The following is an 18,937-nucleotide window of genomic DNA, read 5'->3' as shown; positions in this document are numbered from 1 at the left end:
TCGTAATCAATTTTATCAATTCAAAGGCCAGCGAGGACCTTCTGAGTTAATTTTGAACTGGGAAATTTCCATGAGCCTCATCAACTGCAGGCTGCAGCGGGATTCAGCAGACACTGAGTGAATTAGGAGCTGCCCTAAATTTAAAAAGCTACGTAAGGTTTCCGTGCTATTTTTACCATTTTGAAGAGAATGTAATGACAGTGAAGTAAATTCTGGGGCTGAAAACAGTGGTCCTGCCCACACCCCAAGGCCACCAGGTTCAGCTCTGCGGGGCACCTCAGGCCCTCGGTGCAGGCAGTGGGGAGTTAGGGAGGCGACACCCCACCATCCCAGGGCTTTCCCGCTCAAAGCAAGACTAGGATTGAGCCGTAGGAGAAAACGAGACAGTTTAAAATGCCTGGCTTGGTTGTTGGCATTTGCAAGAAGCACTTGGGATCTAGAAAGACCTAAGCGTGTAGATGGATAGACACAAGGAGGTCGCCCTGGATCCGACTGCCCACTGCCCCACGTGGAGCCTTCCAGAATCCTCCCGCCTCCAGTCCCTGGGGCAGGGGGCCACCAGGAGGGCAGCGAGCACCATCAATCCCCGAAGGAGGATCAACTCCTAAAAGGTGTGGATTTGTGCTTGTAAGGCAGCTCTAATACTACGGTTTGGAAAATGAAGCGGGTGTTGTGACTTAGAGGAAAACAACTGGAAATCATATTTGGTCACCACAATGCGTGACCGTCAGTCTGCGGTGGCTGTGGCCCCTCAGGTAAGATGGGAACTAAATGGGGAGCAGGCAGGGTCAAGTAGGTGCAAGCAGGTGTTTCCATCCAAGGGAGGGTTCAGGGGGCTCCTCCTCTCTCAGTGGGGCTGCTCCAAATCTGCAACAGCTGGGCGTGCACTCCACCACAGAAGAGCCACGGGATGTGGCTGGGACACGTGCCCCTGGCATCCTGGAAGGCGCCCTCCTGCCCCTGAGCCCAGCCCCACACCCATCCTCCGAAATAGTGAGGACCCGACACAGCCGACCAGCCCCCCAATCCCAGGATGGCTGCGCCCCTTCCACTCTTCCTGAGTCTTTTTTAGAAGAGGAATGAGGGAGAAGGGGGGACTTGGAGATATTCCCACAGAACTGAGGGCCACGGTCTGAGAATCCCTAGAAACATGGGAGCAGCCATACGTCGTGTGGTAAGGGACAGAGGCACATGGTTCGGGGCAAGGGGACCCGCCTCCCTCGGCCGTCCTGCAGCATGAGGGCCTTGGCAGCTCGGGCTCGGCCTAGGAAAGGGGGCGTGAAAAGACAAGAACGAGGAGCCCGTGCCAAACACAGGCACCTGCCCTAACACTGCACGTAGATCAGACACTTCACATGTTATCCTCAAGGAAAAGGCAATTTATAGCAGAATTTAAGAAAACCAATTCCATCTACCACTCCATGGACGACCCTTCAAAGGGGCCGAAGTTTGCAGGCGAGCAGAGATTTGAGACGAATGTGCTCCCCCCGGGCCCAGCACACCCGTCGTGGCGGAGCTCTGGGCGGGGCGGGGCGGGGCGCCTACACACCTGCTTGGAGTCGGGCGTCCGCAGGTTCAGGCTGGCGGTGGATATGGTCAGGGAGATGCTCATCCCCGCAAACTGGAGGTTGCTCTTGCCCAAGATGCTGGAAAGCATTTTGCTGGGAGGCTGTGGAATCAAGCAGAAGCCATGTTAGCTTTTGGTTCACATCATCGCAGCCTCTCCTCTCCAGTGCTCCCCTAGTCATCTGCCACACCCCCAAACCTCCACCTCCCTGCCCTCACTAGGCATGTGGCAGAGATGATGCCACGGAGGAGCTGGGAGGCGGGATCTGACACTAACATATACGCTCTGAAACACGCAGAGGCAGCTGTGCACACAGCGGGATGAAGACACTCGCAGGACGTCTGTGTCCAGGTGGCTCCTCCCATGGGGCCACATCCCATGTCCCCCATAAGCCTGGGAAAGTGCCACAGACCAGAGCCCGCAGCTGCCAGGCTCAGAAACCGGCTTCATCCCACTGGGAGTTAAAACCTTCAGGGCCAGAGCAGAAGGGTCCAGCGTCCTCTGGAGTCTGGAGGCCACTCACTGCTCGGGGGGCGGGGGTGGGGGACACAAGGCCTGTGGCTGGAACATCCTCCAGCCAGTGCTCACAGATGGTCATTAGCCCCTGCTGGGCCCAGAGCCAGCTCAGGACGTGCCACCTGGCTCAGCTTAACTCAAGGTCCTTTGCAGGGCCCCATGGACTGTGCTTTCCCACTGAGCACCTTTCCGCAGGTGCCTTAGGCACCTGCTTCCCCGTCCAAGGTCCAGGCCCCACTCACTGACCATCCTTCCCTTTCAGATTAGAATGTGCCCTGTTTGATATGCTAATTAACGCTAGGTCTTTTTTAATCTCCTGACAAAGCATTTTAATCACCCTCCAAAATTCTGATTAAGTTATAAGGGAGGGGGGACCAGAAATCTGTTTTACTTGGTCTTACTTTTCCTACCTTCACTGACTCTGAGACACTCCCCTAGCTCTATCCTCAGACTCCCTCCCTGTTAACATATGTGAGATTCAAGATCCAAAGTTCTCTGCCAGGAACCCAGTAGCCGCAGTAGCCCCGTGGCTTCGTGGCTTCCCCGATGTCCCCAAGCTATGATGACAAAACCCACCCACAGCTCTGTGAGTAGCAGGGACAAGCATGCAACCTGCCTGCAAACCTCAGTGTCAGGACAGACTTGGAGACCTCAGAGATGCCCCCAGGACGGAGTCTGGGCCTAGATGGTCCTGAGGGTGGGTATTAGTTATGTACCTGCTAGACTTTTTTAACCGGAGAGTTTTCCTGAGCTTTCTCTTAATCCATATTTCTCCCTGCCAGGTGAAAAGATTGAGTGACCTGGTCTTGAGCTCAGCTCACTACCTATGCACACTGTGGCTTCTATCTCTGTGCCTCAGCTTACACCATCTGTAAAACAGGGATGCCCATGGCATTCTGGAATGGGCTGTACCAGCTAATGAGAGACAATTATTAAGTTTGTAGGAATTTTATGAGCTGGGCTTTAAAAGTGGCTGCTATGAAAAACTACTTAAACATACAGTTAAATAAATTACAATTAAAAAACAATAAATACTCAAAGCTTGTCACTTTCTAGCTGTTTCTGCTACATTAATGCTCATCTGCATTGTTCTGGCCTCTTGTGTCCCCTGCACTTGCCATGTGGGGACACTGTGCAATGACCTGCCACCGCATGTCTTCAGGGATGTCACGTCACAGCTTGAAATCAGCCAGGAGGGGCACACACGCCACAGATCCGGTGCTTCTTACTCTGACCCCGAGAGCTGCTGGTTAAATCTGCCAGCACAGGGGCACCTGGCTGACTCAGTGGTTGAGCATCTGCCTTTGGCTCAGGTTGTGTGATCCCAGGGTCCCGGGATCAAGTCCCACATTGGGATCCCTGCATGGAGCCTACTTCTCCCCCTGCCTGTGTCTCTGCCTCTCTCTCTGTGTCTCTCATGAATAAATAAATAAGATCTTTAAAAAACTTTTTAAATCTACGAGCACAGCATCAGGGCATCTGTCACAGCAGCTATTCTACTGAAGTGAATTAATGCCCGTAAAGGCTGAGAAGGGCTCCTGCCCTGTCGATTGTGTCTGTTCTCATCACTGTCTGCAGGTTTAGTTACTGGGGGTGCAACCAGGGAGCTGACTTGGGTTGGCCAGTGACAACTGTCCTGCCTATCACATGGCAGGAGGACCCTACACTCTTATTGTTTTAAAAGCACAGAGAGTCAGGCAGTGAAAGGGGATCCTGACGGGTGGGGGGTGACGAAAGGTGCCACGCGGGGAGGAGACACAGGAACAGTACCTTTCTCTTCCTGAAGGCTCCCTTGGTGCCAGGGACGGCTTCACAGACACGGCTGATGGCTTCCCTGAAGGGGGCAGGAAGAGAGATCCTTTTGTCACATTATTCAGGATTCTATAACCCACAGAGCACACGTGCATGTCCCCAGGGAAAACATCTGCTGTGCAGTTGAGTGTAGACAGTGGGCCCCCCACGGCAGGGGTCACCTAGTTCCCCTCTAACGGGCAAAACTGTGCAAAACACGAACAGGTCATCTTGAACCTCTGATGGGCAGTGCCCTCCTGATGGATGCATCCTAAGGGTGTGATAGGTGTGATAGGTATCGATGACACACTCCTCTGCTGTACATTTGGTGAGGATTCCATTCGATAAAGCAGGACCTTGACATGTGTTGGTGTTCCCTTCAAGGCCATGGTCCTGGCACAGGGCCAGACCTGGCCAAGCATCGCCACGGGTCAGCATCCTTCTTCCAAAGCATGTCAGAATGTTATCAAAAGAAATTTGGTCTTCTGAGTGTTATTCTTAGCTTCTACAGTTAGTATCATAAAACCAAAAGGGTTCTGAGGGAGGAGAGGCTATCCCGCGGTACACAAATGAGCCAGACATGAGGTCTGTGCAGGGCAGCTCCCTGGAGCACGCATTTGCTGAGCAGCTACTATGTACAGGGTGTGCCCTGAGGAGAGGAGGCAAAGAGAGTCCTAGGTACAGGGGATGTGACGGGAGGCCGGGCTGCAGAGGGTCCTCCCGGGCGGGAGCCCTCGAGAGGTGGGGAGCAAGTGGAATGGACCACATGGAAGCTGCTGTGGTCCAGATGGTGGAGGCAGGGGTGCCTACAGTGGAGGGGGCATGGCTGACGGCAGGTGCTTGAAAGCAAAAGTGGGAAGTGGCCTCAGTGGGAAGTGACAGAGACAGGCCAGAGGTGGCTCCAAAGTCAGGAGCCCAGAAAGGAGCTGGGTGAATGTGAACATCTCCCCTCCCTCGTGGGGAAGGACGAGACAGTTAAGAGAACACAGGAAGAAAGAAACAGGGATCAGGATACGCCAGGTGACAAACAAGACAATGGGTCCTCAGAAATATTCTGCAAGCTTTAATACTTCTTGAAATTATTGTTATCATCTGGAAAAATAATTACCACCACACGACAATGCTCTTAGGAGAAACCTGTCCTTGTCAAATTAGGTAAGAGACTGTTCAGGTAAGCTTCACCTTTGCTGCTGAATTCACAGCAGAGGGTAAAGAAAGACCATTCTAGAAGTTCAGATGCCACAAAGACTGCAGGACTGACTCGCTGTGACTCACAAAAAGTTCATTTAAAAGGAACGCGTGTTTTTGATGTTTATGCTTAGTCACACATTTTATAATAACGTTCTAACTGTGGTTTTATCGAAACGATCACCCAAGGACCTTCTAAAAGTAAATTCCTGTTGAAGAAGGTCAAGCTGTCTCTTTATAGAGCTGAATAAACCCCAGCATTTATATTTTATCTGTTTAATTAAAAAAAAAAGTTCAGCACATCTCTGCACTGTGCTTGTTATATCAAGTGACAGACTCGGCCGAGCAAAGCAGCCAAATCTCTGATGGTCCCAGCAGGCCAGAAACATATCATCCGGCAGGAAGTATCCTGTAGGTCTCTCCTTAAATATCCATTATAAGCTTCAGATTTCTTTCCCGATCTACCACCATGGACAATGAGAGAAAGAAATCAGCCTTGGGTGACAGTTTCCCAAGAGGATAACTGTCAAGTGTCTAACCTGTATGACACTTGAGTCTGAGCGGGTAGGCCATGAAGCTTGGGCCACAGGCCTCCCCCCGCTGCCTGCGTGCAGCTTCTGTGAGGGAGGTGGGACCCACCCGTGGACATTAGAATGGGTTGTGGGAGGCAGTGCAAATAATAAACCCATCTGTCAAGCAAGTCCTCCCACAGAGAGTCAGGCAGCAGCCCAGGGCACATTTGGAGACTCAGTCTTTTGTCCTTAAGATTTGCAAATGTCAGAAATTTCTCAGAGCTCCAGCACCAGGTAAAGTCCAAAGGATCCCCTTGGGAGCTCTAGAATTCCCCAACACAGCTGCAAATCAAGCTGCTCTTGAGAAAAATGTCCTCTCTCCATCACCCGCACGTACTTGCTTATAATGCTCACGTGCTAACCTGCATGCGTGTGAATTATCCCTGCACCCAGGCCAATGGTGTCCACTTCCATTTGAGACAGGGATGTGATGCAACACAGTAACTGCCACCCTTCCATGCCTGGTCACTCTGTGGTCTAACCACAGAGGTCACAATTCTCCTCGTCCCTCCTCACTCTCTAGCACAGCACATTTGCATGAGTGCTCCCACCCCAATTTGTTCATTTAGCAATAATAATTTGGCTTTGTGCAATTGCAGTGAATCCTGGTGTGAGTCTCAGGTGGCAGTAACAGGTGCTCCCTTGTCATTAGTAACCCTCGACCCACCTGTTCAGCATGATCCCACCTAGGTGAGCCATGCTGTGACCTCTGGCACCTGTGCAGTCAACCAAAAGTAACTGGTGCCTCTCTTTGTTGTGGTCCCACCACCTCCCCCCATTCAGCATAAGGTTCTCTTGAACTTCCACCTCTCACATTTCATAACTGCTGCAGAGTGTAGCAGGATTTGAGAACTGGGTCCTTTGAACTCATGGAGCACCACTGTTGTCCCCATTCATCCATCTCATGCTGCCCACTCCTTCTCCCCAAACACACCATTTTACAAACTAAAATCATAAAAAAGATATGTGTTCCAAATGGTGATTTTTGTTATCATGTTATATTCTAGTGGGTGAAGGAGCAACAAATAAACACGTATGATGGCAAAGTCTCATCGGTTGCACAAAGAAACAAAAAGGAAAGATAAACATGGTGAAAGGGAGTAGAACACACCACCCCACAAAGGCCACCCTGGCAGCAGGTGAAAAAAATAGCACTGTTCTTCCCTTATTTGCCTAGAAATAGGACATAAATTTGTAGAGACAGCCCCACTGCCCTGTCTACAGGGAAGGATGGAGGTGAATCACCAGATAGCCCTGGGCCCCCTGCAGCACCAAGAACCAGCACAGGAATTGACTCGCTGCAACTAGCTCTATCTATCCATGGATTTCCACGTGTACTTGCCTCCTCATTTTGCTACCCCTAGAAACCCAAAATTCTTTTCCTAGGCTTTGTCACTTCTGTCTGGATTGCTTGTGCTTTGTTAAGATGCGATATAAGCCCAAGTTCTAACCACTTCTTTGAGTTACTCATCACCGAGTTTCCCTGTGTATGTGGATTATGTGTATCAATCACCTGCTTCTCTCCTGTTCGTCTGCCTGTTGTCTGCAGGGCCCTAGTCAGAGAACACAGGAGGGCAGAGCAAAAAGTGTGTTTTCCTCCAGAGTGAAAAATACAGCAATCCACACCCAAGGGGGACAGAATTATCAGTAAGTGGTGTTTCAGTGTCTGGGTAGCTATACAGGAAAAGAAAATCAAACTGGGTTTCTGTCTTACGCCTTATATATAAATAAATCCTAAATGGATTGCAAACTTAATTTCATCGTAATGAAACCATAAGTTCTTTTTACAAAGAAAAACAAAATACTGACACACTTAGGAGGATAAAAATAAAACTTTATGCAGAAGAAAAATGGTAACATTTCATAGTCAGAAAGATAATTAATATAACCCAATAAGGAAAATATCAAAAGCCCAATGTACAAATGATAAAGAATTCACAGAAAAAGAAATACAAGCAACTCTTGGACACATGAAAAGATTCTCAGCTTTACTCAAAATAAGATGACAAATTAAAGCTTGTGCTAAGGGGCACCTGGGTGGTTCAGCTGTTGAGGGTCTGCCTTTGACTCAGGTCATGATCCCGGGGTCCTAGGATCAAGTCCCACATCAGTCTCCCTGCAGGGAGCCTGCTTCTCCCTCTTCCTGTGTCTCTGCCCCTCTCTCTGTGTCTCTCATGAATAAATAAATAAACACTTTTAAAAAAATAAAAACTGTGCTAAAATGCCACCTCACAGCCAAAGGTCAGACAGAGATTGATGAGACATCATAAAAAACCCCTCCATGTGGCAAGAAGCAGAGTGGCACAGCCTCTGTGGGGCAGACTGATGACATCAAGCAGGATGGGACATGCTCAGATCCTTTGGTCCAACAGATCCTCTTCCAGGTACACACTCTCTAGCATGCTGGGACATGGGCCACGGACATGTGTACACCACCACTCACGCAACCAGGTTTTTAATAGGGTGGGAAACAGCAGTTATCATAAGAGCCAGCTCAATAAGTGATGGCAACTCCTCAAGGTGGACGGCCAACATGGTGCTGGTGCTGGTGCCCGCTGTGCCCTCACTCCATTTCCTCCAAGCTCCTACTCCTATGAGCTGCCCCCGCAGATTCTCCCACACCCGCCATGGCCCCAAATGTGGTGGGCAACCTGCTTACATGCATCTGCCCTCAGCAGACCCCTCTCTCCCTTGCCACACTCCCTTTCCTCAACTCTTGACCCCACACTGCTCTGATGTTCTCTTCACCCTGGTACTCTTTGCCAGTTTCTTGCCTTCTCTGTGACTTGGCCACAGGGCTCCATCCTGCCTACCTCCTCTCTGTCCTCTGTGCTACTTGGATGAGTGGATGAGCAGGGGACAATCCAAGAATCAGCTCACTGCCCCCAACTCCTGTCTCAGTGCACATAGGGGTCCCAGTACTCCCTGGCCCTGGATGAAGCCCCAGACACACTCTGTCTCTAATCCACCCACTTTCACACAAGAAAGTGTCCCCAGGCACTTGCAAGTCACTCCATTTTCCTATTTCCAGTAATAAAGATGTGCATCTCAGGTAACAGTTAACACCCTGAACACCACGGAAAAGTAGAGCCGTCCTCCCCTATTTAGAGCTGCCTGGGATGGAGACTCCAGGAAGGACGGCAGGTGCCTTAGGCTGCAGCTTCTGACACCTTGGCCTGTGGGGACATGGGGACGTGGAGACACAAGTAGAGAGGAAGTTGGGCTCACACAGCAATCCTACCAGCCCTGGAGCTGGGGCCCCTGCCAGGGCCAAGGGTTGCATCTGACTCTGCTCCTTTGGACTATCTGGGTGCGTGTGTATAAAGGTGCGTGTGTTGTAAAGGCCCTTCATCTGCCCACACATCTGTCCCCTCTGGCATTCACACCCGTGGGCCAGCTGTAGCCCTTTTGCTGCTGTGGATCCAGTGGGCTCAGAGCCCACATGGGGTGCCCCCTGCCCCCAGGCCTTCAGCCTGGTCATTAGCAAGAAGCTGTCAGCAACACCCACTCCTGGTATAGAGACCATCAGTGCACTGGACATGCCAAAGGCTGCATCACCTCCATGAAGCCCTTCACTCTGAAGCAAGAAGGAACCACTGGCCCCTCCCCAGTGCGGATAGCAGAGAGATCACAGGGCTCTCACCACAGAAACAGAAACAGAAAATCCTGCCCTCATCCTGCGATTCCCCCAAGCTTGGTGCTGGGCAAATAGCAGCAAGATACACCCCATCCCCCTCTTGTCTTCCCAAGCCCTGTTGGGTGGCCATCCCCCATCGAGACTGCTGGAGCTGAGGCCCTGAGGCCTCTGTGGTGTGTCCCCTCCACCCACTCCCACCCTCAGGGTCCTACGTCTCTGCTCCAAATGCTTCACTAGTCTTTATCTCAAGCCCCCACATCTGCTCCAGGGATAGGATTTTGGAGACAATTCCCACACCCAACTGAGAGCTCCCTCTCATTGTCTTGAAGGCTTCTCAGACATCATGCTTCAAACTAAGTCTTGACTGTCTCCACCGCAGGCTCTCTGACCTAGCTCTTCCCGTGGGGGAAACGGAATCGGGGTCCACAGGGGAGCGTGGCACATGGTGGGCAAGTGAGGTGCGGCCACAGGGAGGAGGCCTGCCAAGAGGCCACAGGTGGACAGATTTGCAGAGCCATGGGTGGAGGGTTCAGACCCAGGGGTGGCTGAGGAGTGACAGACCCAGAGGCCCTTCACACAGTCTGGTGAGATAGTCACGGAGCTGAATGGACATTAGCCGCTGTGTGTGGGACAAGGAGGTGGAGAGACATGGTGGGCAGGGAGGCCAGCCAGACGTCTGTGGCAGAAGTAGCCAAACAGACCACTGGGGAGGAGGCCTTCAGGCCTGCCTAGCCATGGAGAGTGACACTCAAGGTGCTCTTGTCATGGGACAACCTCTCTCCCTTCTCAAGGACACATGAAAGTTGGTCAGTATGTCCACCCTGAAGCCAAGGGACACAGGTGGGTGATGTCACAGGGCCAGACACCCGGCCACCCGGCGAGGACAGAACCAGGAAGCTGCCAGCCTGGGTCAAGGGGCACGTGGAGCAACTGGCTTCCCCTCAGTGCCATCCACGCCCAAAGCAATTCCCATTCCTGGATGCCTGTTGCCCAAAGCATCCAAATATAACTGAACCGTCACGCACATGCAGAGTTACACAGTGATCTTGGGCATCAAAAATACTTCAGACTTAATTTCTAAAAAGTAGTTTCACTGGAACGAGTTGAAACCACTTAAATCTTCCAACGATAAGTATATCTCAAGCATAAGCGGTGCCATGCATTTGGAGATCTGTGCAGCTCTTGAGAAATCAGTGGGGTGCCAAAGCAACCTCGCTGGTGGCTCACGACTTTGCAGAATCACCCCTGTCATCGTAATCCTAACATCCTCAGCACCTGTGGTCTGCCGCCGGCACACTCACTCAGTAGGTGCAAATAAGTACCGGCTGATGATTACCAGACACAGGCAAACACAACAGATCCTATAAGTTCCCATAAAAATCCCAGAGGAAACCAGGAACGAGGATCCTTACCCAGGCTGACAGGTATCTCACGAAATGAAAGAGGAACCCTTGGGAAGAATAGGAAGGTATGGATCCAAGAGTAAAACCCACCCATGGCAATGTGGAAGCTAATATTCCTTTTGGTAAAAGAACTAAGGTTAAAGTTCACTTGAGGCTACAGGGAGTATCGCAGGCGTCTTCGACAGATGGGGGGCTTGCGTTAGTCTTACGAACGCTTTCCCTGAATCTTCTTTCCCCCTTAAAATTCTCACCGTTGGGTTAGAAAAAGTCTTCTGCTTCCAACCCAACTGCTTTGCGGTGCTGATGAGCCAAATCAAAGGGAAAGAAGTGCGCCATGGGTGCTCTTTTAGGCAGGTGCAACCTTATAAAGGGGTCACATCCTCAGGTCGGTGGGATGGGTCTGTGGCTGCTGCCCTGCAGGCCACAGGGCACCACTGCCTTCAGGGCGCCACCAGGTGTGATGGCAGCCCAACCAGAGCGGAATCCACAGACCTGTGCAAACCCGGCCCCCACCGCCAGATTTTAGAGCCACGTATCCGTTTGGAGAGATGTATTTTCTGAGATCGAGTCTCTCTCACAAGCGTATGGAACCCAATTACACAGAAATCTGCTTCCTGCTGGCAAGGCAGGAGTATGGGGGGTACAAGGAAACCTGACCCCAATGTCTGTGGCCCTTTGGATACACACACCAGTAACCACAGGTCCCCTGCCAGGCCCTGTTCCACACGCCTTCAACATACGGGCCCATTCAACCCCCACACACCTGAAAGGTAGGGCCATTCATGCTGGTGTTACAGTTGTAGAAGTGGAGGCAGGTGAGCCAAGCCATATGCCCTTGATTGGACAACCAGCAAGTGCCTGCCCCTCGGAGCCCAGGGAGTGGGACACCAAGACCACGAATCCACAGCTACAAAGCCCACCCACGTGGGAGGTGCAGAGAGATGGTGCTTCTTCTGAGCTCCAGTCCGTGGACCTCCAGTGGCCCTTCCATGTGCTTCCCAGAAGGCCACAGACAACGGGACTCAGAATCGCGTGGTCGTTGCAGAATCACGAGACCTTGGACACCCTAGGTGCTGTTATAGTTCACCAGAAACTTGAGGGGTGGGGCCCCGAAATCAAGGGCTGTAGCGTCTAAGTATCTGCCTTGGGGGATAAAGAAACCATGTGAACCTGTGCTCCAGTCAAAAGGAGCGGTCTGTGGATACACCCAACGACACCCACGAATCCTAGTGTAATTGTGCACGTGAGAGGGCAGACGTGAGCAGGTGCTGCATGCTCCTGTTTGTGCACGAACGCTAGGAAATGCAGGTGCCCTCAGTGACATAGCCTCGGGGGCTGGGGGATGCTGCTGCATGGCCCCCCTCGAAGCTCGGGCTGGGCCCCCATCCCAGTGCCCCGTGCTGCCACCTGCACCAGACACCGGCCTCCTTTCAGTGTCTGATGTTACCATGTCTTTGTAAAACGGTGGCTCCATCGTCACCCAGCAGTGCCTGTCCTGTCCTGCTTGCTAGAGCAACGGGGACTGAGGGCCACCCCCATGAAATCCTCCCCTTGAGCTCTTGCAGGTGGAAGGGTGCAGGCCTGAGGGCAGCTAAAACCAGGTGCAGACATGGGAGCATCTCAGATGCAGCCCTTCAGCAGTCGTCACTCAGACACAGCCTCTGGGACCGTTCCCACATATGGTGAAGAGTTGACACCTTGACCCTCCTGGCTGGGGAGAGAGGTCCCTGCTGGGCTGGCCAATTCTCGGCAGAGGGCCCGCACAGAGCACACTGCGATGTACCAACCAGCCGACCCTGAGCCAGACCTCCTCTGTGTGGCCCGTGCACTCAGAACACGACATTCCTGTCTGAATTGTCCTAGGGCCAGGGGACAGGCGACAAGGGATACTCCACAGCTCGCGCAGCGCCCCTCTGCCAGTCACCCTGCCCCACCCTGCCCATGGAAACTCCATGAGGGCTCTGGCCTCGGCTACCCTCCCATCCTGTCCATCCTGGCCCCTCTCCAGTGGCCCCCTATGGCTGCTGTCCCTGTCTCTGGGACACAGATGGATAATCGACTGTGTTCTCCTGAGCTTCTCCTGGGTCAGCTCTGGTGACCATCAGACCATCACATAAAAACAAAGAACATGAAGCCTAGTGGGTTTTCACCGAGTTTTAGGGAACAACAACAACAACAAAGTATGATCTTCCCATGATAACTACGTGGGGAACATGCCCTGAAATACCTCCATTCAAAGTCTTAAGGGAAAAAAAAGTATCTGTCGCGGTCCCCAGGCTGCAGACTCTGGGTTTGCAGGAAACAGAGGCTCTCTCTCCCATGACCTGGGACTGAGGGGGGCATGACGGGGGTTCGTTTTCCCTTGTCCACTGACAACGAGGGCCGTGTCTGGGGGCCCCACGTCCCAGTCAGGAACGGTGGTGTCCCCGGGACAGGCAGGGCGCAGCAGGAAGGCGCTCCTCTCTCTCCACCACATCACTCGTGTCTGCTCCTCTAAACAGACGAGATCAGAGAAGGTAAACCACAGGCTATGCCCCCAAAGTGGGGACAAAAGGGATTCTGACCACACCTCACCTGACTGAGCATCATGAAGGTGACTTGGGGGTGTTTTGCATGGCTCCCGTATTACGTTTCTGTGCACTCAGATGGTGCTCCAGGGGTACCTGGGGGGCTCAGTCAGTGAAGTGTCTGCCTTCACCTCAAGTCATGATCCTGGGGTCCTGGGATCAAGTCCTGCATCAGGCTCCCTGCTCAGCTGGGAGGAGTCTGCTTGTCCCTCTCCTCCCGCTTGTGCTCTCTGTCATATCTCTGTCTCTCTTTCTCTCAAATAAATTAATAAAATTTTTTTAAAGAATAGTGCCCCAGCCTTTACGCTTTGGTTCTCACAGACCCAAGCTGAAAACTATAAATCCAGAACTCAGGTGACTGTATGCCTTCTGAGCAAGTACATCTGGGGCATCAGACATCAGTGCCTTCGCAGGAAATGCAGCCCAAGTTCAGGATTGGGAGGTGTGGCCAGTGCTGGAAAATCCCATCTTACCGGCTCCTCATCAGGGCCTGTATTTTCTTCCCACATCTGAACCTAAGAGGTTCTTGGCCACGGCTCCCACCGTCAGACTCGCGGGAGCAGGCGTGAGAGGCCACCAGGCACCCAGTGGGAGTGGAGGGGGCTGGGGCAGGAGGGCAGTGGGCGGGTAGCAGGTCTTGCTCTGCTCCCACCCTGCCCATGCTGGCCCCTCCCCGATGGCCCCGTGTGACTGCTGTCCCTTCTGTCTCTGGGACACAGATGGATAATCAACTGTGTTCTCCTGAACTTCTCCTGGGTCAGCTCTGGTGACCATCAGACCATCACATAAAAACAAAGAACACGGGGCCTAGTGGGTTTTCACCGAGTTTTAGGGAACAACAACAACAACAAAAAAGTATGATCTTCCCATGATTAACTATGTGGGGAACATTCCCTGAAATATCTCCATTCAAAGTCTTAAGGGGAAAAAAAAGTATCTGTCGCGGTCCCCAGGCTGCAGACTCTGGGTTTGCAGGAAACAGAGGCTCTCTCTCCCATGACCTGGGACTGAGGGGGGCATGACGGGGGTTCGTTTTCCCTTGTCCACTGACAACGAGGGCCGTGTCTGGGGGCCCCACGTCCCAGTCAGGAACGGTGGTGTCCCCGGGACAGGCAGGGCGCAGCAGGAAGGCGCTCCTCTCTCTCCACCACATCACTCGTGTCTGCTCCTCTAAACAGACGAGATCAGAGAAGGTAAACCACAGGCTATGCCCCCAAAGTGGGGACAAAAGGGATTCTGACCACACCTCACCTGACTGAGCATCATGAAGGTGACTTGGGGGTGTTTTGCATGGCTCCCGTATTACGTTTCTGTGCACTCAGATGGTGCTCCAGGGGTACCTGGGGGGCTCAGTCAGTGAAGTGTCTGCCTTCACCTCAAGTCATGATCCTGGGGTCCTGGGATCAAGTCCTGCATCAGGCTCCCTGCTCAGCTGGGAGGAGTCTGCTTGTCCCTCTCCTCCCGCTTGTGCTCTCTGTCATATCTCTGTCTCTCTTTCTCTCAAATAAATTAATAAAATTTTTTTAAAGAATAGTGCCCCAGCCTTTACGCTTTGGTTCTCACAGACCCAAGCTGAAAACTATAAATCCAGAACTCAGGTGACTGTATGCCTTCTGAGCAAGTACATCTGGGGCATCAGACATCAGTGCCTTCGCAGGAAATGCAGCCCAAGTTCAGGATTGGGAGGTGTGGCCAGTGCTGGAAAATCCCATCTTACCGGCTCCTCATCAGGGCCTGTATTTTCTTCCCACATCTGAACCTAAGAGGTTCTTGGCCACGGCTCCCACCGTCAGACTCGCGGGAGCAGGCGTGAGAGGCCACCAGGCACCCAGTGGGAGTGGAGGGGGCTGGGGCAGGAGGGCAGTGGGCGGGTAGCAGGTCTTGCTCTGCTCCCACCCTGCCCATGCTGGCCCCTCCCCGATGGCCCCGTGTGACTGCTGTCCCTTGCTGTCTCTGGGACACAGATGGATAATCAACTGTGTTCTCCTGAACTTCTCCTGGGTCAGCTCTGGTGACCATCAGACCATCACATAAAAACAAAGAACACGGGGCCTAGTGGGTTTTCACCGAGTTTTAGGGAACAACAACAACAACAAAAAAGTATGATCTTCCCATGATTAACTATGTGGGGAACATTCCCTGAAATATCTCCATTCAAAGTCTTAAGGGGAAAAAAAAGTATCTGTCGCTGTCCCCAGGCTGGGTTTTCCCAGGGACACCAGCCCACATGAAGTGATGCTGGACCCGCCTCCCAAAGACACACACTCACTTTGTAAAACAGGGACATGTAGCTCCATCAGCCCTCAAGGTGGAGGCATTCAGTAGAAATGCCTCGGCGTCCCCACCCCATCCACCCTGGCCAGGAACAGACATGTCACGTGTTCCTTCGCCAACAGGACCCTGGAGATTCCCTGGCGGAGCTGAGGGCACATGCGTGGATTTGGTCCCCACCACCCCCACCACACGAGACACCACGTCCTGGGCTCTGAGGGTCCACAGATCACCTGAGAGCCCACTGAGCGTCTTTGCAGGCACGGCATTGGGCACGAGCCTCAGCTAAGTGACCGTCAATGTGGCCACCCCTGGCATTCACATCAAAGCGACAAGGATGCATCTTCCTTCAGAACTGGGAGACAAGCTTGTGTCAGCTGCAGGCACCCGAACTGATCCCATAACTGATTATATGGCTGACCCTGGACCACAGAGGCGGGAGCAGTGCGAGTCCACCTGCACGTGGATTCCCCTAAATAAATGTGGTGCAGTCCCGTCTATGTGTCTTCTCTGCCTTACGATCTCCCCGGTGACATTTTCTTTTCTCCAGCTTACTTTATTCTAGGAATATGGTATATGATATATATATATATAACATGTAAAATATGTGCTAATTGACTGTTTGTGTTTTTGGTAGGGCTTCCCATCAACAGGCTATTCGCAGTTATGTTTCTGAGAAACCAAAAGTTGTGTGTGCATTTTGGACTGTGCGGGGCGGGGGGGTCAGCGCCCCTAACTCCACATGTGTTCAAGGTCAACGATATACAGCAATTACATACATGTGCATATAGACACGTAGACACGGAGCGTGTCAGAGACGGAGAGGAGACGACTGTAAAGTCGCGGCAGCCAATTCTAGCTCAAACGCGACGCACACGCACACTGACCGTAATCTGATTCATTTGCAGACATATGGTCCCTGGAAACATATGGTCTCTAGGAAACTATAGGAAAATAAGTGGAGCCGTGTGTAAGCATGAGCTCCTGAGAGGTCCACTCTGGGATCTGTGTTCACAGTCCTCTCCATCGTCTCATGTGCGGAGACTCCGCGGATGGCAGCTGGGGGCAGTGGTTCTCTCCAGCACCAGGGGGTCGGTCCACTGCGCAGGTGCACACTGCACCATGCTCATAGGCACATGTGCTCGTGTCCATGGCCCCAGATGTTCTTGGACACACATAATAGTGATGAGGCTGTCAGCACAGCAAACTCCAGAGGCTCTTTCCCCAAAGGAAGGAAGTCGTGTTTCCTGCGTCCTGAGGGAAGAGACCTCCTCACCTCAGCACGAGGAAAGGCTCACTTCCCCTGAGCCACAGGAAGGAACATGTAGGAGGGCAGCCCAGAGCACGACACGGTCACAGATGACGATGAGGGAGAGGGGAAGGGCGGGCCCTGTTCATGAGCAGCTCCAGGAGGGCCCAGGAGGGTGCATGCAGGTTATGTTCTGGGGTCAGGGACCTACTGAGTCCTGGGCTGGCCAATGGTTGTGCCGTGCGTGCACATGCCAGCGAGTCGCACACCTGAGATCCGTGCACTCTGCCGGAGGTCCAAGCGTCAACACAAAAACAAGCATAAAATGCAGAAGAGAACCAGCCAGTGGGATTAGAGTCTGATCTGCTGTCACGAGGAGTCACAGAAGCTTCTGGAGCTGCAGGAAAGCACGTGGGAAGTGATTCAGGAGCAGAAACGCCAGAGAATTAGAGGAGGGAGGACTTGTGGGGCAAATCCTGGGGGGTCTGATGGGAAAGTGAGCCCCTGTGGTGGAGAGTCCTGGGAGGGCCAAGGGCGGGGCGTGAGAGAAGGTCAGGGCCCCAGAAGGCATTTCCAAGCAGGGCATCCAGCATTTAAGGCGATGCGAGCAGATGATGTCCTTGCCACAGGAGAAGTGTAGAAGCCACAATGAAGCCACAACCAGTGCCCACCGGGCATCCACCAAGTGGCCCTGCTCTACCACCATGAGGGTGCCAATCTTCCAACACAGTAGAAGTCGGGGTGACCTCCACTTGGCAGGTGAGAGCCAAAGGCCAGGTGACCCGCCCGAGGACTCATGGCTGGGGGAGGGGTGGGCCTCTGTGCAGCACGAGCCCTGCACACTGTGGACCGCTGCGGAACTCACACCGGGACTCCCGGCTCAAGGGTCACCTGCACACACTGACCCATGACAACAGCAGGTGAACTCAGGTGCAGGGGGGCTTTGGGTAAAACAGTCAAGCACTATCCAAGTACAAACAATCGCTCTGTTACAACCACAATGAGATAGCGCGTCACACCCATTAGGACAACAATCCTAAAACAAGACAAAACACAAAGTGCTAGGTGCCGGCTGGGTGTGGGGAAACGGACACCCTGCACACTGTGGGTGGGAATGTGGAGCGGTTCATCCGCTGGGAGATACAGAACAGGACGGGGTGGGGGCCTCCTCCGAAAATTCAACACAGGTGACCATGGGATCCGAGGATTCCGTGTCTGGGTACACACGCCCAAGAGTGAGCAGTACAGGTATCTGCACATTCACACTCATGCTCACGGCAGCCAAACCATGGAAGAAGCCCAAGTGCCCCCTGAGCACATGCATGGATAAGCAAAACATGGTGCATCCACACAGGGAAACACCACTCACCCTTAGGAAGGAAGGCAATCCTGTCCTTGGCTCCTCTGTGGACGAACCTTGATGCTATTATGCTACATGAAATAAGCCAGCCACAAAAAGACGAATGCACTTGACCCTCACACCACACTGGGGTGAGGACACCAGCCCCCACGCAGCTGAAAATCCCTGTGTAACCACTGACTCCTTGAGACTTGACTACTAATGGCCCACTGTGGACTGGGAGCCTCACCAGCAACGTAGCAGCAGATGAACACGCGTCACGTATATGTTGTATGCCCTCCTGTCTGCTTCTTACCATAAAGTAAGCTAAAGAAAATAAGTGTCCTTAAAATCCTGCAGGACTCAGGACGCCTGCGTGGCTTAGTGGTTGAGGATCTGCCTTCGGCTCAGGGTGTGATCCCGGGTCCAGGGATCGAAGTCCCACACGGGGCTCCCTGCAGGGAGTCTGCTTCTCCCTCTGCCTGTGTCTCTGCCTCTGTGTGTGTGTCTTTCATGAATAAATGAAATCTTAAAAAAAAAAATCCTGCAGGACTGAACAGTATTCCTTGCAAAAAAACATCCACACCGAAGCAAACCCATGCAAATGTTCAAGGCTCCACTGCACCATGTAATCCCACCTACCCGAGGTCCCTGGAGTCACTAAATTTCCAGGCACAGAACGTGGGTGGTGGGCACCGCTGGCTGGGGTAGGGAGCTGGTTTGTAATGGGGACAGGGTTTTACATAACAATGCAAACACACTGAATACCTTTAAACTATACACTTAAAAATGGTCAAAATGGTAAAATATTAAAAAGTAGCCACTAAGTATAGAAGC

The 18,937-nt window shown here is 52.6% G+C and overlaps 1 protein-coding gene across 2 annotated transcripts in view; it reads right to left on the bottom strand.

Annotated features, from left to right (window-relative positions):
• SHC3 (SHC adaptor protein 3) overlaps positions 1 to 18,937 on the bottom strand; it is a 105,695-nt gene that overhangs the window by 43,355 nt on the left and 43,403 nt on the right. For both annotated transcript variants that reach the window (XM_055310933.1, XM_055310934.1), the window contains exons 3-4: positions 3,854 to 3,917; positions 1,550 to 1,669 (exon numbers count right to left, since the gene is read on the bottom strand). In XM_055310933.1, the coding sequence (XP_055166908.1) occupies positions 1,550 to 1,669; positions 3,854 to 3,917 (184 nt within the window). The remainder of the gene's footprint in view (positions 1 to 1,549; positions 1,670 to 3,853; positions 3,918 to 18,937) is intronic.

The sequence above is a fragment of the Nyctereutes procyonoides genome, unplaced genomic scaffold (assembly GCF_905146905.1).
Source record: "Nyctereutes procyonoides isolate TBG_1078 unplaced genomic scaffold, NYPRO_anot_genome, whole genome shotgun sequence".
In the NCBI taxonomy this organism is placed as follows: domain Eukaryota; kingdom Metazoa; phylum Chordata; class Mammalia; order Carnivora; family Canidae; genus Nyctereutes; species Nyctereutes procyonoides.
Note: the sequence above shows the minus strand (reverse complement) of the source record. Positions and strands in the feature narration are given on the sequence as shown.